General features: G+C 45.2%; 1 protein-coding gene across 17 annotated transcripts in view; it reads right to left on the bottom strand.

Annotated features, from left to right (window-relative positions):
• Positions 1 to 22,339, bottom strand: part of FOXP1 (forkhead box P1) — a 391,266-nt gene that overhangs the window by 99,633 nt on the left and 269,294 nt on the right. For all 17 annotated transcript variants that reach the window (XM_055707728.1, XM_055707722.1, XM_055707725.1 and 14 more), the window contains one exon: positions 14,444 to 14,569. In XM_055707728.1, coding sequence (XP_055563703.1) covers positions 14,444 to 14,569 — 126 coding nt within the window. The remainder of the gene's footprint in view (positions 1 to 14,443; positions 14,570 to 22,339) is intronic.

A 22,339-nucleotide genomic window follows, 5' to 3' on the forward strand; every position in this document is an offset into this window, starting at 1 on the left:
GTTTAGCAACCTGACATCAGTCTCTCCTCGTGTCCACACCGCTTTTCGTTTTTAAAAGACCTCTGTCCACGTTTGCCAGCACGCTATCTCTGCGAACCTGGATGCGAAGACAAGTGCCTAAGCAAAACAACGATCACTTTCTATGAATTACTGAACATGTGTAATTCATTTATCTGTAATATTGTGCTAAACTCAGCTCCAATTAAACAAATGAAAACACCTGCTTAGCACACATAGATCTTTCCATACCTCAGGGGAAGACACATCAGTGTGCTCTGTAGTACAATCTGGCTCAGAAGCCTACACTAACAATGCAAAGCTGGGATGTTGTGTTTTTTTTTTTTTTAAATGCACATAGGCAAGGAGATAAAAAAATACAGAGTGAGATTTTGGGGGAAGAGTACTTTTTGTAGCATTTCTATCTTTAGTAGCAGGTGCAGTTCTGTAACATTTAACTGCTCATGGGCACTTGGACCCCAGGGCATGCATCACTCCAGAGAAAAAGGTGGGATAAACTTTAAAACACACGTAACTGGCCCCAGACCTCATGGTAAGGCACCCCAGGCACCCAAGCAGCAGCAAACAAGACACAGCATCACAAACACGTTTTGAACCGGCGGAGGGGCATCCCTTTGGGGGTGCCTCGGGAAGGGAGGTGCCGCGGGCCCCCTGCCCAGGGCTGGTTTGGGAGCCCTGGGTGCTTTGCTCGGTGCAGCAGCCACCATCAGGAGAGCCTGCAGCCTGCCAGATCCCCTACACTTAACTCATTTCCTATTCTTAACTCAACTGCCTGCAGACAATAAGCTGTCAATCAGATCCCCACAAGAACATTTACAATTATCTTCCCTCTCCTGCACCTCAGCATGGCCCCATACGAATAGCTCCATCCTAACCCGTTCACACATGAGCCATTTGCAACTCTTCTGTTGCTGTAACTGCCCTGACTTGAGAGGCATGTTAGGAAATTGAATTTCCTCGTGTTTTCAAATAAAAGTCCTTTGGTGGTGAAGCACAGAAGCGAAAGAACGGGCCTCCTACAGGTGTGAGGCAAAAGCAACCAGGAATGGAAAAACTGCCCCAGTAATTATTATAGCATCCTGTGCAAGGAGTAAGGCTGTTTGCTGCTTTTTTTTTTTTTTTTCAGTTTGCCAGGAAAATCAAAGTTACAAACTGCAAGTGTTTTTCTTTTATTTTTATTTTGTTTTTCTTTCCTTTTTTTTTTTTTTTTAAAAAAAAAAAGACAGGGTGGTCCCCTTCGCTCACGTCTGCAGAATTAGCAACAAAACACCACCACAATTTTGCAGCTGGCCCTGCTGCTCTGATGTGTCCACAGCCGGGCTCTCCCAGAAGAAATGGGTTTGTTTTTCTTCTGGGTAGACACAGCTGAGTGAAGGACTCAAAATGAGCACACTTTCCAAGCAACAAGCCCAAGTAAAAAATAACAGTGACGCACGTCATCAACATACCTTCCCTTGTAGTGCCAGTTGTGAACAACGTGATTTAAAAATATCTTAACATTTAACATTATATTAATGCTCCTATTCCAGAGAGAAGCTCCTGATACCATGGGGGCACCTTCCTAACACTGCAGCCTGGGAGACTGCCCAGGATGGCTCCACTCCTAACAGCACCGAAATCCTTGCCATCGCTAAATTAGGGTGAAATCAGTATAGTCGTCATTCACTACACTGTGACTTTACTGATTTTCTGCTCAAGGGTTAGCGTGGTTAACAGCAAGGAGATATTCACTCTCCTATTAACTGATTTGGGCAGAATCTTTGATGGCTGTCAAGCAGAAAGGTAACTACTGCCATTACGGCTTTTTTCCCCTCGCATTTTTAATTCTTGCACAGAATATTTCTACAACCTTTTCTGATGAAAAATAACCTATGTGATATTTCCCCTCTTCTTTAAAATGTTTATCCTGCTCTGAATCTGCAAAGTGTAGTATCATCAATGAAGGTCAAGTTTCAGAGAAGCTAATGGCTCCGCTGTGTGCTCCCACCACTTTGAAAAGACGAACAATAGTCCCTCAAGTGTTGCTGCCGGTGGCACAGCAGCAATTCACGACGGAGGGTTAGAAATCTGAAATTAAAATAAACTGCTTAAGACCTGCAGATAGTGACAGAGATGCAGGAGACTGAAGAAAACGGGACAATCTCTTAACCCAATCAACAAAGTGCTCATTGTTCCAGCTTAAGACAAGTAACGTAGCAATAAATATTGAGCAAAGGAAGTTAACCTGTATCCACAGCCTTTGAATAAACACAAAAGTTAAAAGTAAAATCAGCACCAGGCCTTTGGCTCTTGCCAATTCATGCTTTACTCCTTCTTGCTTGACCTTGGTTTTACTTTTGGGGATTTTATTTGCCTCCTCTCTTGTTATTCGTACTTTCCTGCATAAACTCCTTATCACACAGTAAAAGGACAAACAGAAGGAGCTAGCGCGCAATTAAACACCACAAACAACAGCTCGGTTGCGTTCTGCAAATCCACCTGGGTGCAGATAACCAGGAAGAAAAGGGCCAGGCAAGATGCTGACCCAGAGCCCCCATGGAGCCGGGGGAGTCCCCCCCTCCTTCCCACACCCTCTCTCCCCACCGGCCACCAGCCGCAGCCCTGCAGCCCTCCTGAGCCACCAAACCCAATGCAATGTTCACCCTGTAGAACTGTGTAGGCAGCACGTGGCATCTCAGGAAGACACAGGCACGTTCATCTCTACTACAGAAGTTTGATCATTCACCTCGAATCTGAGTACGAACAAATGTCTTGGTTGGTTCTCATCTTTCCTGAAGTGGTTTATCAATTCCCATGCCGACACCTCAGCCAGTAATACAGGTTTTCACAGCAAGTACTAATTCTGGCTTCACTTTTAAATCACAATTTCTTCATTTGAGCATTATTATGTTCCATAGAACCAGGCATGAGCATCATGCAAAAGGCATTCTGGTCCACGGTTGTGAATACAGCTGTGTAGGCAGAGGAATTACTTTTTTTTCCCCAAGTAATTTGTACACATTCAAAAATTACAGCTGTCTGCAGTTCTCCTGAAATATCTGCCCTGATGTTTACAAGCCATAAATATAATTTGTCTTTTGTATGGTTCCAACTGGTATATTTGAAAAAAACCCCAACATATATATAGGTGCATTATTTTTATTTATTTTCACACTCAGATTGGCTACTCCCTGGTACATGCTGGCAATTAAGCCTGTTCAACACCAGCAGTAACTTGAGGAACCACTACCCTGAGACAACAGTGGACAAATCTTTGCAAGAGCCAGAAGGGTCTCTCTGACACACCTCACGCATCACTCATCAAGCTGCATCTCACTCTTAGTTGGAAGCAGCCATCCCATGAAGACCACATGGAGGCATGGGTTAGAACCCAGCTCAGGGTGACAGGTTGCTGCCTTGGCCCGAACAGAGCTCACGCTGGGATGGACATGGAAGGGTCATCAATTATCAATGTGGCCAGTGACTATGGTGACCCATCTTCAACAAACAGGCCTTCATGCATCTATTCTTGCAGGCAAACCCAACAGGATTAAAATTACTAAACCTGCACTGTGGCTACGAACCAACTGGCTAGGCTGGTGGTTGGCATCTCCCAACAGGTTTGCTTTGGGTGTTTATCCGGGCTATTAAGAGTTAGCCAAACCAATTCTACTGATTCCCTGCCTACCCACCCCCCGAAAGATGGGAATTTTTTCACAAGTGTTTCTGATTTTGGACTTTTGCTTCATGACTGTATAGGTAAAACCACAGCTTCTTCTAAAAGCTATCTGAATGGCAGAACACCATTCCCTGGAACAACGAAATCCTTAAGATAGAAATTTTCCACAGCAAATGTGGAAATGTGCACTGCACCTGTACTGACCCCGCTCAAAGCCCAGGACACAAGCCACGAGAGCAGCAAAATGCACAAAACCAAACGCGTGCCCAAGAAATCGCAGCAGACTTGATCACTGCCGCTGGGAAACCACAACTCATCACCTTGGTACTACTGGAGTGACTTCGGTGTAGAACTGATTTGAAATAAAAATCAGAGGTAGGAAGCTATACCCATCTCAGTGGGACCCCTCCACTGCAGCATACTCCTGGATGGTTGCTTGCTTAAACCCAGAACAAACCGTGCCCAAACTGTTTAACCTCATGCTGCAACCCATCCAAGAGGTCCATGGGGCTGCACAGATGTGTTGTAAAAGGCTCAATGTTGAGATAAGTCACAGGTTAATAACTTAAAAACATATCAAGGTGTTATTTGAATCCGTATTGCTTAAAAAAAAAGCCAAAGTGACAGAACAAAAGGCAAGAAAGCATTGAGTTTTGCTAATGAAAGGTCCGACACCCTCAATCCATGAGTTTCACTGCATTAGTTACTCAGTGCACGCTGGCAGATGATATGAGCCAGGGAGCTGGAACACGACTCCCATGATGTAACATGATGTGGGACAATTTTCTGAGGGGCAAACAGTACCAAGCTACGGCATCGGTGGCATTGGTGGCCTCGACAGCTCTAGCACGGGCACTGCTGCCTCCTCGCACCGCTCTGATGCCCATCGCTAGCTGAGCTCCTCCTGTCACCTCCCCGCCTCACTTCAAAATGCAATTTCAAAACTTTCTCAGCTAGACACACTAAAACCCAGGATGTAGATTTTCCAATTAGTCTCTGTTTAAACATCTGTTGGTAGACTGCATTTAACATTAGTTATTTGAGCAAAGCGCAATTTGATTAGGCTGTCTGAAACAGAGCCAAAGTCTGCAAAATAATAGCTCAATTAAATTTTGTTTTGCTTTCATTTGTCTTATACTTTCCTGAGTGTGATACAGTTGCATATAATCAAGTAAACTAATTCCTTTCAAAATGAGAGATTTCAGTGCCTTTTCCATCTCCGCTCAAAGTTTATTTAATAATCTATTCCATCTTCTCCATGCTTCATCGAACTTCATCCTGACACAAAGTACATTTCTTTCTTGTGCCTTCAGTCTACTTTAATTTTCTAGGCTTTCGAAGACTTGAGATTACGCGCCATTAATGTTACACCTTAAATAGATTAGTAATTTATAAAAGGCAGATTACACTTATCAAGAAAATAAAAACATTTCAGCAATGCAACAGCCTTTTCTTTGCACGCACCACAAAGTATTTTGCCAACCTGACGACACAGCTGTAAAACTGTCAAGCTCCAAAGCCACATCCAAGCAGCATTTCCAATTGTTTCTCTAGGTTTAGTTTCTACTTATTCTGTTATGTTGCACTTGTTGCCCTGAAACTTCAATATTAGCTCTAGAGATTTAAACACATGAGGCAAACAGCTGCTCTCCTCCGCTCAGGCGAACTAGATCAAAATGCCTTCTATTTCTCTCCTTTTTTTTTTTCCCCCCCTTTATTTTTTTAAACAAATTGCTGTAACTCAAGTATTTCTGGCAAAGTTGACAGTTTAAGGGCAAAACTCTGCTCTGTGATCATCACTGCAGATTCCTCCGGTGCATGCTCCTCTTGGTCAGTGCATGAGCAACACCAGAGCTTCCCCACTCTGACTAAAGAAACTTTGCCTTGAGGTTTAAAAAAAAAAAAATAAAAAATCACAGTAACGTAGCTGCTATGTAGATGTGTATATGATTGAAATTGAAACATTAAACATTTAAACATGAACTTCTTTCACACTTCTGTTAAAAGAAAAAAAAAAAAGAAGCAGGCATTCTTCGAGAGAAGCGATTTATGGGAGGAGGGTTTTGATACATAGTACTTTTTCTTTAGTGTTTTTTTAACATATTTGTTGCAAAGTGTGAACACAAAGGGACAAGCTGAAATAGGTATCTGGCAGGCTCTTCCCCAGCGCGTGCTGCTGGAAGCCACAAGTACTACTGCAGTTGTTAAAAATCTGTTTTTTTGATGCAGGAAGGCGAGGGGCTGCTCCAGCAGCGGTCCTGCCCTGCCTGCCCTGCCCCGGGCAGTGCTCCAAAACTCTCTTGCACCAAACCGGCCTCAAAAACGAGGGGCAGCTGAAGTGTGGAAGTTCAAAATGGGATATGTACGTCCTATTTAAAATGTAGAGAGCTACTAAATATGACAACCATCTGATGTATGAAAATTATTCACAACCAAAAACAGACAGTCTGGAAATAGCTGGGATGACTTCATTTAGACAGAATTACCCAAATCTGTTTCTAATATACACAGTACACATAATAAATTTTTACAATATGACAAGGAAAACAAACTTAATAAAAGTTCCTGATCTTTTGTTACACAAGCAAGCTATAGCCATGATATGTTTATAATATTTTGCCCATGATATCACAGCTAAGTAACAAAAGCTAAGCAACACAGAAAACAGTCACAAGGTATGACTTCACCTCGCGACTCCCATAACGACATCGCTGTGCGCATCGCCCCAGCGTGCCACCTTCCCCAGCTACAGCCCGCGCTCCACAAGTACTCGCCGTGGCGCTTTTGACTAATAGTTCCCCTTTCTCCTTCTCCCAGGCACCCTCTGCCTTGGGAAGCTGCGGATCTCTGTGACGAGGGTTTGTTTTTTTCCAGCTACACCAGGACTCATCTGAACGGTAAGAGATTTTTAGCCTGTTTCCTTCACTCCTGGTTATTTGACAAGTGCTTGAAAACCCTGTTATAAACAATCTCTGTAGGAAAACAGATGATGTCTTACGATCACAGAAGGTAATTTTTTCAAGAACCCAACTTTTTGAGCATTTCCCAGATGCACCGCGTCAATCTTCCTGCGTTTGACTATCTCAGCTGGTTTTCCAGCCCGGGCGTTTCGCCAGGCGGGCCGGACTGCCCCTCATTGTCACTTCTGTTCGATGGCACTTGCACCCACTGCTGTTATTCCAGGCTTCAGGAAATTTTCTAACCACTGGACAGGCTCCAGCGCCGCGCACTAATAAGTTGCAGATTGCGGCACTCTAAGTGTGTGCGTGCACGCGTGTGTCAGATCAGGGCCACGGTTTGTAGGGGAGAGGGGGGGAAACAGTAGTTCAAAAATGCTGCCTACTCAAATTGACAGAAAAGCGACCCCTGCACTTCATCAGAAATTCCTGCAGACTGACAAAATAAAGGAGTTTGCTTTTATCACACACAGTAAGACTCATATGGAAAAATGGAAACACTACATCACTCGACCTTAGGTTGCCCCCTTTTCAACCACAGATGAATATTATGTATAAAAATTGTAAATCAATTTGAGATGTATTAAAGGAGATTCTCTTTTTCTGTATTAAAGGTAATACCTTTTAATCTCTAGATTTATTTTGTAATGTCAAGTAAATGAGAAAGACTTAATTTCCGTAACTGAATTTTGTTACTCTTAAGTCTATTTAAGCATCTCTGCGTGGTGTTCACATAATTTCCTACACTTTGCTTGCATCAGGAAATAATGAGCAAGCATCACTTACCCAACACTGAGTCACAAATATTTGCCTACATTAACAGAGCATTAAAAGCCATTTTAAACAACTTAAGGAAATTGTGCTAGCCTTTGAACTGTGATTCACTATGATGAGAAATTAAGAAACTTTTCTAAAGGCAAAAAAACCATCCACCACAACCTCCCTGTAATATCATTAGGTCCTAGAGCAGATTTTTCTCTTACAGATCCCTACACAATAGATTTCTTTGCTTAATGAAACTGTTTCTGAAATTTTCCTACACTTGGTGTTTGGTACTTTGAAATTTCAATCTTTTCACATCCTTGAACTCTCATCAACATTTTTTTCCAGACTGTGTCAATAAAATTGATTACTTGCAGTTCTGAACTCTGTTCTGCACATGGAAATAAAACAATTTGTTTTAAAGTATTTTCTGAAGAAAGCAGAACTTGGCAATCGTATCTACAAGATCAAAAAAAAAAAAAAAAAAAAGTAGTAAAAAAGATGGGGACAAACCAAGCAAGCAAGCCTTCCCCACAAAATGCAAAACAAAAAGAAACCTCTCCAGCAAACAAAAGAGAAGCAACGTCCTGATTTTATCACGGTAGCAATGCGAGCTAAATTCCTGACATACACATCATCAACCTCACCGTTGTTCTCCTGATTGATATATCTCCCTGTCGGATATGAATGATCTTTTCAGATCATTAATATGTTCATTACTTTGTTATCAATTCTAGCTTGCTGTACTTAAACCGCTCCGTCCTGTGGCTGAAGAGCGCCTCGACAGCACTGGTGTAACCACATACGTAAGGACCCCTGACTACCTGGTTGTTGAGATGCCTCATGCCTACAACCGATCTGTTGCTTTTACAAGTTTAATCTCGGTATTAAGGAGCTGATTGTGGAACCATGTCGCTATAACATCTTCAATCCAGCTGTACATCATATAAACCGCTATAGGAGGGGGCAGTCTCCCATGATTCCTAGCAGCAGTGCATACCTTTAACTCCCTAATCTGTAATACTACAAAATACTGCTCTCATTTCTTCCCAAGCACAAGTGGACTACCAGCAAGGGTCCAACAGTGTTATTCCTAATTACCTTTTTTTCACTCTTGATCCTGTGGTGCTCATAATTAGTTACCTGGGGCTGCAATCCAATTTGAAGTGATGACAAGAAAGTGATCCATGAAAAAGTAATAAGTTAAATCCAATTTCAGCCTTCCTCTAATTAAATGCACATGGAACTAATGACTCAAACCCTACCATTTCAGTGATAATGGTAATTAGCGAGGTGGGAGTCACTCTCTTTTTTCAACACTGTAGGTGTAAACCACAAGGTAAAATGGCAGGAGCACTCTTAATTACATGTGTCATTTTGTCAGCAGTTTACACATTTCTGACCAGTCAGGAAGGTTTCATTTGTTTTCCCCCTCCCCAAGGTGGGTAGCACACAGTCGGACTCGGGCACCGCCAGCCCCACGGCCTCGCTCCTAACCTGGCCAGAAATCTCCTTTTTTAAACCCCTCTTCTCTCCACGCTTAATGTCAAAGCAGAAAACCCGCTAGAAAATTACACTCGTGGCACTCTAACAGGACACAGGGCTGGAAGTGAGGGATCCTGGCTTCTACTTCCAGTTTTCCCCCTCTGGACTGAGTTCTTTATAAGGTGCAGATGCCAAACTCCCAAACACCCTGGTGGGAGCCGCGCAGCTCGGTGCCACCGAAGCGCTCTGACCCTGGGTGAGCCACTTCGTATCTCTCTGCTGGGTTTTACACCACTATAAAAGGAGAACGATCATATCTGCTGACAGTACCTCACACTGCCAGCTCTCCCAATATAGTGGTATTTTCCTAGGAGCCATGTTTTTTTGGAATCGTGTAACTGCAGGAAAATCACAGCCTTTTTTCAAGGACAAACAACTGTGTTTGTCACCTTTCTGCTCAGTCTGAAGAGATGGAAAGACTGAAGCCTAAAGGCTTCCAAAAAAAAAAAAAAATAATGAAAGGGCAGCAAAAAAAGGCTCACAGGTTTCGCTGAAAAAAAAACAACCTAGTATCAAAATTTTCAAGCTGATCATGTAATTTTGAGGGCTTGACTCAGATTCTGTTCTGCCTGTGGGGTGGATGGTATCTGCATGCCACAGGCATATTCCAAGAACTGACTAACACCTATAACTGGGCTTTAGGATGAAAAATAAAAGAGCTATGGGTCCTTTGGTAGAAACCAGCAAAACTCAACTCTGTGTCGTTTCCAAAGTCAAAAATAAAAAATGAAGGCTTTGAGGGAAATGTTCAGAGGCAAGCTATTTCAGCCATGCAGAAGTGAAATCTCAACCCACCCAACTAGAATCGGTGGCAAAACTCCCGTTGGCTTGACTGAGGCCAAATTCAGATCAATTCCCGTGTTTAAGAGCGAAGCAGAGACATATGCATACAAATAGAATAAACACACTTGCAAATTCACTTCCCCTTCCAAATTATCTGCTGAGATACAGTTTCTCTACTAACTGTTAAATTTACCACTATGTAAAAAAGGTACACTGCATGTAAAACCTGAGACCACGTAACCCAGTACTTGTGTGCTCCGAGCGAAACAGAGAATATCCTTCCCTTCACCTCTCAGTGTTTATTACGTTGTCCAACTAATGATTTCTAATTGCATAAAAAACAGTAATAATTGCCCCCAACATCAAGCTACACTGATTTTTTTCCTCTTGCCCTCTTCTATTTCTCAAGATACTGGAAAGAATTATGAAGATAATATAGCATGCAAATTAAATTCTACAAAAGCCCAGCCAAAAGGCTGCTTTAAAAAGCAGCGGTATGCAAAGGCGAGGACAGCTCTGTCCTCTCAGCCTCCCCCAGGCTCACCCTGAAAACTTAAGCCCAACCCAAAATTCTTTTCTTGGCTGTGACTTAAAGGGAAGATTTATCTTCTGTTTTGTCAACCGAAAACAAAAGTTTCCATCTTGGTCATTTCATTATTTCTTCTCTCCAAACACACGCAGGTTAACTATCATACAACAAACCTCACTCAATCACATAAAAAAGTCACAAGATGGGTTTCAGTTGCGAGATACTGACTAGGGACACCCTAAATCTGTTTTCAGTCCGGTATTCAACTTTCAGCTCAACCTAACACACAACATTTACGTCCTTAAAAAAAAAATTATATTTTTAGTATTGCCAAAACACACATGCACTTTTACTTTCTTGGGAGAAAAATGTGTCTCTTGATTTGTTTCCAATCTCTGTGCTCTTGCCAGCAACTAAAATGCTTGAAGAACCAAAATGAATAATCGTTAAGAGCATCAGCAATTAAAGCTGCAAATTTTAATCAATATATCTATTAATACAAAGATATATTTATCTTGGCCAGGAAAAATGTGCACATTTTCAAAATCCTAAGCATACCTGGCCTGTTTAAATTATTTGTTTCACAGACTCAAGGAAATCCAATGTCTATGGCAAATATATTATCAAACATGCTTTAGTCTTTTCTCACTTCCAGTAATTTTTCTGGGGCTAATATTTTTTATATTCTTTTCCCAACTGCTGGTTACTAAATCCATTCCTTAACTTTCAATTTTCTTTCGTTTGTGTCATCAGGCTGTGAAACCGGAGGTCACTGCCAAATATAAAGCACGGCAGTGTGAGATAGGCTCAAAATGTGAGTCATCGTGTATTTGGAGATTTTTTTTTTTTTTTCAGCTATCAGCAGAGCACATCTCCACCCCTGTGTCCAAGTTCTTATACACTAAATATCTCAAAATTTGCTAAAAGCAGGTCTCCAGGTAGAGTTATCAAGGTCAAGAGACCCCAAAGATGATCACTGGAGCCCAGTGTCATGTAAACGTTCCTGAAAGCACTGTGGCCACAGGATGCTGGGATGTGTTGAAGTACCACGGCTATTTGATCAGTGAATAAAGAAGGAATATAGAAAATTATCCACGAGGTGGTAAGAGATTAGCTACACTGCGTATCCTAGATTAATTTTCCACCTCTGTCTGTGGCAGTAGGGTTCATGTGACAAAGCCTGCCAGCCAGCATTGCAGTGCTGAGTCTGAGATGGAGGGAGCTCTTCCAGCCCCGCACGGGACCGCACCAGCCTCCAGTTCCCGGGCAGGCAAAGCCACGGAGCATCTTAACAAGGAAAACTAGCACACCGGGCAAACGGCATCCCTTCAGCCCCATTTCATGAAAACACAGCTCCCCAGTGCTTGCGTTTGGGACCTCGTCGCCAGTGCCCTCGCCAAGCACAGCAGATGTCAGCAATGCCTCCGGTATCCTTGTCATACATGAAGTCTGTTTGTCAGGAAAAAAACAGGTAACTGCTAACCACTGTGGCTACTGAATGAGACATCTATATTTATAAACGAAGTGCAAAGATGACTCGGTTCATTATTTAAGCAAAGCTTCGAAAAACAGGCACATTTCCACCATCCTCAACATTTATTCTATGTACTGCCAGCAACGGGCATTGCCTCGTCAGTGTGGCACTGTCCGACTTCAGGGGGGGTGGGGGATGCTTGTGTGGGTGCAGTTTTACTCAAAAATTCTACTTCCAGCACCACCGTTGCCTTTCAGCAACAGATTTTCATTGCAGGGATGTGCTCGGGGTCTGTTATATTCAAGAGGACTTCCAGTATGTTTAAGACTGCAGAAGCACCAGGAGTGAGGAGGGGAGGAAAAAAAAAAAAAAAAAAAAGAACTGGGCAGTCATTTGAATCAGTGAGTGACAGGCTGGGCCAGCTCTCTGTATACATTAATAAATTAGAATTTTAATTGTGTCTCTGACTGCCGGAGCTGCTCTAGTACTTTAATACGTACCAACAATTGGCTATGTTATGGAATCCACGATGTGGCCTTCACTGTTGACCTCTGCAACACAATTCCCAGTCTGACTACGGAAACTGTTTGGTTTGATCCTTTCAACTTATTTGAATCCTGACAAATAAGCTCACAGCTGAAAGGTCAACACAGTCATATTTCATCCTCTGGAGCTATTCTTAAGACATCTGCACAACAAAGCACTTCTTTTAGTACCTGACACTGGACCTAGCCAGCACAATCTCTCATTAAAAATGTCCCCAGTGGAAGAGTCTATTAAAAGGCATATGGATCAGCTATGGATTTACCAAATAAAATATTTTTGAAAGCATTAATGTAACGCTTTGGATTATGGTGCTCTGCGCTGCCAATAAAACGTATATTTGCCCAATGACAAAATGCTTCATACTTTCCAAAAGAATAATAGCTCAGCTATAAAGCGCGAGGTGTTGTCCAGCAGCCTGAGCACGGGGGTGGGAGCCAGGAACTCATGAATCTTAATCCCACCTCTAAACCCAGTTCCCTCTGTGATCCTAAGCAAGACACTTAACCTGCTTCCCTCAGTTTCCCAGTCCAGAACTGGGATAATGCTACTTACTTATCAGACTTTCCTTCTGGGGATGTTTTGGAGATTAGTATTTGCAAAATGCTTTGAAGATGAAATCACTACACAAAAGCCAGAAATTGTCCACGCTGGGCCAAGGGCTGCAGCTAATAGCTATTCCTCGCTCAAGCACAACTCCTCTTGAAGTCCTCGTCAGCTTTATTTGGGTAAAGAACCGCAGGATCAGGTCCTCTCACTTTACCGTCAAGGCCGTTAGTGATGTTGGCTTTACCTTCCATATTCTACTACATATTTAAAGAATCTAGGATCCGTATTTTTGGAGGAAAATAATCTGAAGCACATATAAAAGGCAAGAGAAGCAGCAATGCTGTCAGGGAACTCATGGTGATAGTATATCAAACTAAAATAAAAAAAAATTAGAAAGAGCAAAACAGACATGAGTTTGACAACGTGCTATGACAACAAGCAGAAAAAAAAAAAAAAAAAAAGAAAAAAAAAAACCCGGAAAGAATTTGGGGCTACAGAGGCTGAAGCATCAGATATAGAAGAACTAGATAAGATAAATGTCCCAGCTACAGGGCTTTGTGCGACTGCAGCTGAACTGCTGTGTTCAGTAACTTATTATCCAAAATACAGTGGCACGCTGCAATTGCAAAGAGAGCAATAATAAAAGCAATAACCAGCTGCAAACCAGCAAAGTGGTCAAGGGTCTAGAAGTGCCGGTTTACGAAATACCAAAATACATAAGGAACTAGATACATATAATTTGCCAAAACTGGCAAGTACATGTTAGTATCTCAGATGTTTGAGGAGTGTGAACATGAGGCAAGGCAAGGGACTGACTCAGTATTTATACAAGCAGTATTACTTGGAGCAAGAGGATGGAATTAAAGTGGAAAGTTCCTGAGCATGTGCTTTGTTATGGAAAACCATCTGAAGGAAAATAACAGTGGTCCCACCACCACTTGGGATTTCTAACACTAGAATAGAAAAAAAAAAAAAAGGAATAAAAAAAAGAAGAAAATGTGACCCATGACCTAATAGGTCTTTCTTGTTTTTAACTCCTGTGATTTATCCCACAAGACTAACAGAATGTACTCCAAAGCCACCTATGTGTGCATACATCTTCTGTTTGGGAATGCTATATTGGTTTTAGCTTCCTGAATTCATAACAGCACAAAGCCCGATAATATTTAGATTTTATTTCTGAAGATGTCCATAAATCAGCAGACAATAAAAGGGGAAAAAACGCACCGATGATATGATATCCTAGTATTTCCCAATATCCTTGACACAGCAAATCAACGGTTTGAGTGAACACAGACTACAAATGGAAGAGCAATCAAACAGAAATGTTAATGGAAATCTCCTATGCACACTGACACAATAACAAAAGCTATTCCATTTTGCCATGATCCAACCCTACCAGACACTAATAAAAGCAGATCTTATGATTTGTAAGCAAGCCATGGGTGGGATTTTCAAGAGCACCTAGCACCAGTCCTCATGTCACTCACACCAACCACAGCTGCTCTGTGGACTTCACTGGAAGGAAGCTCCTGAAGGTCCCGTCCCAACCTTCACAAGTAAGACGCATTAATTCAGCTTTTACAAGCCCCAGCCCCTCATGCAGGCGCACAGGCTCCCCTTACCTGCAGGGCTGGCTGTTTGTCATTCCTCTTCGGAGACTTTAATCCACCAACTTGTTGCTGCTGCTGCTGCTGCTGTTGCTGCTGCTGCTGCTGTTGCAGTAGAAGCTGCCGTGCCACCTGGAGAGCCTGCGTGGAAAGAGGTTTGGAAGTTGAGTTTACAGCAGGCAGGGCATGGGGAGCTACACACACGGCATGGGGTCAAGGCACCCCCTGGTCACCGGGTACTGCTCCACTCCCGAAGGACCTCCATCGAGGAAAGCGTTGGGTCCTGTGAAACAACCCAACTGAGCACTTGCACGCAACGGGGCGATATCCCACTGCTGCGTTTCCTATTTTGACTATGGGAACCATAGTCAAAAACCCTGCAGCAGCTGGTGTTCAGCTCCAGGATGGGAACCTTGAGTAACCAAAGGGATCGCGGTGGTCAGCACCGCACAGCTATTTTTACCCCAGCCTGGAGCAGCCCATAGTCCTCCTTGCTGCCAGGCAGGCTCATGCGCTAATGGCTTTTGTGCTCCTCTCCTCCAGTGGCTCAGGTCAGGTTTACAGAAGAGGGTGGTCATATATCACCATCTGCTGTCCTGAACGCCAGAGAAAGTCAGGGAACTTTCTGGAAGGCTACGGTGGAAGAGGAGAGCCAGCAGCAGGCAGAGCCAAGCCGAGTCCCAGAAGTACCATGATGAAGGTGGAGGAAGCTGTGAGGAGCTGGAATGAAAGCAGGAAAGAGCAGGGACAGCATCTCACCCTGCCACAATCACCAAGAGCTTGTGACGGAGCAGCAGCAGGGACTCGGACCGGACCGGGCAAAGCAGTGAACAGTGAGGCCTTACAGGATGGAGGGGCAAGAGCCATGATCCTGAAAGTGCAAGCAGAGCATCACGTGGTGGGGGATTATTACAAAATTCTGTGCAAAGCAAGGGACAAGCACCCCTGGATGCTGGAGCCAGTCGCTCTGCGAGGCCCGGTATCTCCATCAGGTGGGGAAAAGAAAGCAAGAGATGAGACAGGGGAGAAAGAAGGACACGGAGCAAATCCCTGTCCTGGCTCCCTCCGGGCTCCCCAGCGAGGGGACTGCAAGGATGATCCCTGCGAGACAGGCTGTGGCACAGCCGAGGCTCTGCTGGCGAGGCCCGATCCCGCTGCTCCTGGAGGATTCACCGGCACCGGACTCGGGCCTTCTTGGTCTCCTTGGAGACGTTCAGTACATGTGTAGGTGGAAAAGTGGGAAGGCTGAAGACTTCATTAATGTAAAACAAGAAAAATAGTCCCTTTGCAAGATGCCTACATGGAAGGAGGGAAAAAGCCTTCCCCACTCCTACTGTGTATGCTCTCTGAGTGATTTAATTAATACCTATTTAATTAAGGAGTCAGATACGCTTCAGGTTTCACTTGCTTCTCCAAGTTGCAAAGTGTTTCATCTCAGCACAGAACTGCCAGGAAAGGTTTGACACCAAAGGCTGCAAACTCGCATCAGCCACCTCCCAGTAAAACCTTGTTATTTTATGGGCTAGACCCATCTTTTGACTTTTGAAGGGACATTCAGCAGCCCGAGGGGGGTGGTGAAGAACCACCACTGATGGCCAGCACACCAGGGCAAGCAGGGAGGAAAGACCTTACCAGGCTCTGGCAACGAGCCCTCCTTTCAATTTAGTAACAAGTCTCCACTGGATCAGAAAAACTCTGTAAGGGTGGATGTGATTTCCAACAGAGCTTGGTGCAATGAAGGTAGAATCAGATTTTGCATTTCAAGCTGGTTGGAGCTCAGCGCACCCACAGCATCTCTGAAACAGCCCATGTCCCAGTGAGGGGTGTGAGGAGCTGCTGGGCACAGGCATGCACCAGGGCAGGCACACATCTGTGCTCCCCTCCACGCAACCACTCCGCCATCAGTTCAGCATCAAGAACCAGGAGACCCTACAGCCTACCAATTAATCCAATGCAACAAAGGAAACCTTTATGCAGAAAGTGCCAAGTATGGTTTAAAAAAAAAATGTTATTTTTATTGAATTAGCTTATTTAGCTGTTAAAGCATCTTCAAGGGTGGGCAGAGGCAGCAGAAATAAAGCCTACAAGACTTAAGGGGATGGGCAACAAATACTCACCTACTTAACAGGGGTGTTGTATGGCTTATTTAATTAATGAATACTTGTAAAGCACTCCGAGTTGCTCAGACAAGAAGCGCTATACAGTACAAGCGCAACATATTATTATATATTATTAAGACTGGCTCTGCAGAAGAATAATTCCAGGTAAATGTGCAATCAAATGATCATTTTAGTTCCCAGTAATTAGATTCAATAGGCCAAAAAAAACACAGAAGCCTTTCTTTAATCATACACTAAACAATCAGAACATCCCTAACCTTTCAAGCTACAGCCTTTTTGAATAAAACATCATCAACTTATAGATATTATTCCAAAAAGAACCAGTCACCATATGTGTTGTCTCTTTGAAATACAGTTGCTATAGCAGACCCTGCATGCATTTCATGTGATATGATCATATTCTATCCGTTCTGGCAGCTGAGAGGTTGCACAATTAAATCGGCTGCCAGAAATTTTTGAAGATTCCCAGAACAAGTAGCCGCGCAAGAAATGCCTGCTTGCTGCTCAAGCTGGCCACGAAGCCCTGTGCAGCTCGGGAGGGTGGCCACTGCCACCATGAGCCCTTCCCACAGCTGACCCCATGCCGACGCAGATCTCTGCCTTCGGGGTCAGGCTCGCAATGGCAAGGCTCGGATGGAGCGGAGCAAAGCAAAGCAAAGCAAAGAGCTCTCTCTATCCCTGCTCCAGCCCCACCTGCACGGCACCCACATCCCCGCACACCCACCCTCGCGCAGGCTCTCCACTCCAGGTGACACCTCTGCCACCGGCTCCGTGTCTGGCTGGCACTTGTCCTGGCACTGAGACCTGGTGGGACCAGCGACGGGGACAGGGAGGGACCAGCACAGAGGGTGGAGCAGGGGTGGGAAGGAAAGGATTGAAAAGAATGAGAGTAACAAATGAGTTGGCTGGAGGGAGCATCACAGGTACGAGGAGCTAGGATGGGCAGGAGCAGCAAAGGGAGAAACACGGAGGGGCAGGCACAGGTGAACTGATGGCAAGCTGACAGCTCAGGGGATTGCAGCCTGAAATGGCATTTCCCATCTCTCTTCTCTCAAGATTTCGCTCTTCCGCTTATAAATAACTGACAGCAATAAAAGCTAAGCATCAGATGAGCTTGGGTTTAAGATGTGGAAGGTTGTTTATAGCTCAGATCTGGTTCTTACTGAACATCTGCATCAAGCAGTTACTGCGTCCTTGGTGGTATAGTGAACCCAGAGATCCCAAGTCCCTCTGCCTTCCTACGTTTCCCTGCTCAGCCTGTCCTCACTCCCACCTCAGACCAAGCACTACCCTGCCATTTCAAAGTCTCATCTGCACTCCTTACACATGACGGGATGTGCAGAGAAACGATGGCTAGCTCAGCCTGGGAAGCACCAGCCCTCCTTCCTCTTATATGCAAAATATTTCAAGCCCATTTGGAGTGCCTTCGTGAAATTAATTTGCTGATGTCGGTTCAAGCCCGGTGGACACCTGCCCTCATTACGCCGGCACGTCCCATTTAATCCAAGCCGACAAGCGCCGCACCTCTACCTCCTTCTCCGGTTCCATGCAGCCACCACTCCCGCACGGAGCCCATCACGGGATGCTGGCATGGGAGCCCTGCTGAGGCTGCCGATGCTGCACAGTGCTCAAGCGAGGATAGACAGGGAAATTAATTTGAGAGTGAAGTCAGTCCCACAACCTTCATCAGCACGGAGATTCACAAGCAGGCCTGTACATTAATAAAGCTTCCTGTGGGAGTAGATGTTGCCTTTGATTTGCATGTGAATTCAATGCTAGTGAGAAGTGCCAGACTGTCAGACATGGAGACCAAAGTCTCTTATCTTTCCAAAAGCTTCTGTAGCAGTTTCCCCACATTTCCTTAATCATCTGCCTTGTCCTCAACTTACTGAACAGGCAGTAGAGAGTAAAGCTGGACTCAGTTCAACTCCTGCTGCTGCCAAGTCCTGAAACAAGGGTGCCAGGACTGTTTACTGCTAGCCAACAGCTCTGCTAACGTGGCCCTCTCCTCACGAGCAGGTGCTCTGACATCTCCAAGCTCTTTTCACACATTCCTCCCCACTGCCATAGTTATGTCCTAAATCTCCACCATGTGCCTGCACTTCTGCAAGTGAACAATTGCTGGGGACTGCAGTGAACCAGCCCGCGTCTGTGCAGCCAGGCAGCTGCGTGGTCCGGCATGGGATGGGCAGGGGGAGACACCAAGAGCCCCCAAAACCACAGAGGTGCGTCAGATACCTGGGTTTGTGATTACCAGCAGCCGCGTTACGTGACACCTATCTGCGCTGCTCAAAGGGCCTCCAAGCCTGGACACAGCTGCTTGGGACAGCCAGACCCAGATGCCAATCCTGGCCTCCAGCAGCTGATCACACAGCATCAGCAATCCTCCTCCTCTCTGCACAGCAACACAAATAGGAAATCTTCCCACTTACTGAGGGAAAAGAAAGGAAAGCATCCCCTAGCAAGCACATCCTCTGAGTGCCATGGGTTTTGGTCACTATCAAGAGGGATTTGAAAGGACGACATCAGTATAAAGCTCACTACCAACCAAGTCATCTTGATTCTGCTCTGTGCTACGCCTAAATGCAAGATACAGTAAATGAACTCCCAAGCTATTTTCTTATCCATCAGGAAATCACCCAGAGATAAGGAGATTTTCCTGGCGTAAAACAGAGACCAGTAACAAGGCAACTGCAATGCTGTACTTTAGAGACATTACACAAACTTGGGATGTTTGGGAGCCAACGCTGGGTGACACTTAACCCAGGAAAAAATTTAAAAGCACATTCAGTGACAGATGAATCAAGCCTGTTTCAAAGATGCCACAGAGTAAGTGGGAAGCCCCACTGAAAATCCCTCTCCCTGTGCTTAGGGAAGTGGCAACCGTTTAATGTTTCTCAACTAGTTAAGCACGGGACGGGGGGTGGGGGGTGGGGGAAAGTATGCACTGGAGCTGACCAAGGCAATTTCATTGCAAGACAGACAGAATGTGACTTGTTTGCCCAGCTGTTGTTTGCCCAGAACATCCAGCACCGTTATCACCCAAGTTACTGCTGTAATTCGACATTTTCACGCAAGTGGCTCAATCTTTCGGTTTCACCATCTTCTTCAGGCAAGTTCTGCTCGAAGGGTAAAAAGGCAGCCCTGCCTCTGACTTCATGTGGCTAGACACTCCCGATTCGGGAAGGGGGCTGGGGAAAGGAAATGTGCTGGAAAAAAAAGAGGGTAGAACTTTAAAAATAGAAGTGCTGTTTAAATGCCATATACTTGCTTACAGTGTTAGTACATAAGGAAAACAGTAACAGGATCCAGTCCTATGGAGCCTCCTGCTAACTTGTTCCACCACTGCAGCCAGTACAACAAGGCAGCAACTCTCCAACTGTTTTTCCATCAGCCTATTTCTACTGAAGAAAAAGAGCTCAAGCTCCTCCCTTCCCATCTGCTCCAACCAATATTAATATCAATCAGCTATTAATGAAATATGGAGACCTACAGCTATAATGGGCCTGCCTCTAACACCAGGAGAAGCCTCTTTGCGTGCCCAAGTTTTATCAGGCACGGAATGACAGATCCAAGGAATTGCAGGACGTATGGCAAGGTATGCATGCTGGAGGGTGAGGAGACAAGCCACAGACATGAGGATGCAAGAGAAGCCGGCATCCTCTCTGACTGCCAACTCCCAGGGCAGTTGTGCAGTAATCAGCTGCCTCCAAAACGGGGAAGCATGCACACAGAAGTTGCAAGAAGGGCATACAACAAAACCCCATGTGTTTTGACAGATTCCTAAGGATTTTGGGCCTTTCCAGGTGGACAAAGCTGCCCATCAGGAAAGCAACTTGAGAAAGGAAGAAGGAAATGTTCCCAGAAATCAGAGATGGTCCCACAGCCATCTGAAGTGTCCAAGCAGTAAATCTGGAAAGTGACTCGCCAGCCAACATCATCATCTGTCCGTTATTTCAGTTATGGTCATTAGAAAGCAAAACACAACACAACAACCAGAGAGAGATGAGACAGAAGATATTTTAAGGGCAAAATCTACTCTTGGAGAAAACATAATGCTACCCCAGGCCCAGACTCCAGCAGCGAGACCTTCTGCGTTGACCTCTGAGCAGCAACAGATAGCCGGATCCTTACACAGCTGAGATTGCTGCCAAGCTTTCCCCACCGTGTTTTCGGCGAAGCATGGCTTTGTAGCAGCAGGCATGCAGCTCTCCCACCGTCCACTTTCCCCCCCAGATTTTTCAATGGCTTTAGGCACTAAGGGACTGCCTGGTCAGCAGCTAAAGGGGCCTCTCACAGCGGAGGCACGGCCCACCGCTCGGAAGGGTTTCTTGCTTCCATTTAGTCTCGCAAGACAAGTACCTTTGTTTCTCCCGGGTGGGACGAGGCGGGATTTAGACTCAGCCAGCAATCTCTCTTCTTTCTCAGCTCCCATCTGTCCTCACACCCCGCTCCACTCCACAGCTGCTCCCAGCAGAGCGGCAAGATGCAGCTCACAAGCTCGGAAGCCTGGATGCACCCGAGCTTCAGAGCTGCTTCATGTCTCTCCCACTCCTGCCTCCTCTATCTCCTCTCCTGCGACACCCTCTTCTCCTGGAGCAGCAGATGTAGAGGAGCGGTGGTAGGAGGCAGACACATTGGAGGGGAGCCCTGCTGCAGCTCTCCTCCAACAGGCTGGGGAGCCGCGCAACGTGTGGAAACCGGCGAGGAGCGGAGCAGTATGCAAAAAGGGAAAAAAATAAAAAATAGTGCAAAGCGACAGCAGTGGGTAGTGCTGTTCCTCTGGGAGGAACAGAACAGGGGGAGGTGAGATGAACCAACTAGAGAGAATAGGAAAGGAACCAAAATGAAGAGGAGGAATAAAATGTAGAAGATGCAAAAAAGAGAAGCAGATGTTCTTGCAGCACTTACTCCTTCTGACATTCGTACCCAGCTCTTTCATCTTCCTCCAGAACTGGGAAACAAGCTGCTACATGCTCCCTCCTCGTTCCCACCATTCTGACCCTATGCACCACACACCCAAATGAGCCAAGGTCAAGAGCCCCAGGACCGCTCCCAGCACCACAGCAGGGAAGCCTGAGGACAGTTACAGGCAGGACACAGGGCTATGCTACAGGATCCCGCTAAAAGCCAACATAATCTGGTGAAGCCACCCTGCTGTCCAGCTTTCCCACCAGCCCTGGATGCAAATCACCCCCATCCCCATCTCATCCACTATTTTCCTTGTTTCAATAAATATTCCCCCTCCCTCTACTCTGTACCCAGCTCCACTCCACAGGTGCGACAGCAGAGGGATGCTGCGAGCCAGAGAAGATGCCGCTGGTTGCCTGTACCCAGCGTCTTGCTCAGCTGCAGCTCCTCTGCAAGGCTGTCTCCATCCAAGGGGCTACCAGCCAGCTCGTCAAAGAAGAGAGCTTCAACAGCAATCTTTACTTGAATAAAATGATCAGCTGGCCCTGAAGGCTTCGCTTAGACATAGCGGACTGAGCTAGCCAAGTGACTAATGGGCGATTCCCATGCTGGAAAAAGAGAAGGGACCTGGAGGTCCACATGTACAAACTCCGGCTCATATCCTGTCCCTGATGTGACGGGGCAGGCTTGGAGCAAGGGAGCTGGCAACGTGCCTCATGCTGAAGCATCTCCTAGAATAGTTCAGTCATAAGGAAAGAAGATGAGTCTTTATTTTTCTTCCAGCAGGCTTAGATTCTTTCCTCTGGAATAGATCCTGGCTACCAGTTGAGGAGATCCCCTCCAGAAAAAGGCACTGGAAACAGAAATCCTTTCTTCCAAA

This window comes from Falco cherrug, chromosome 4, assembly GCF_023634085.1.
Source record: "Falco cherrug isolate bFalChe1 chromosome 4, bFalChe1.pri, whole genome shotgun sequence".
Lineage (NCBI taxonomy): Eukaryota > Metazoa > Chordata > Aves > Falconiformes > Falconidae > Falco > Falco cherrug.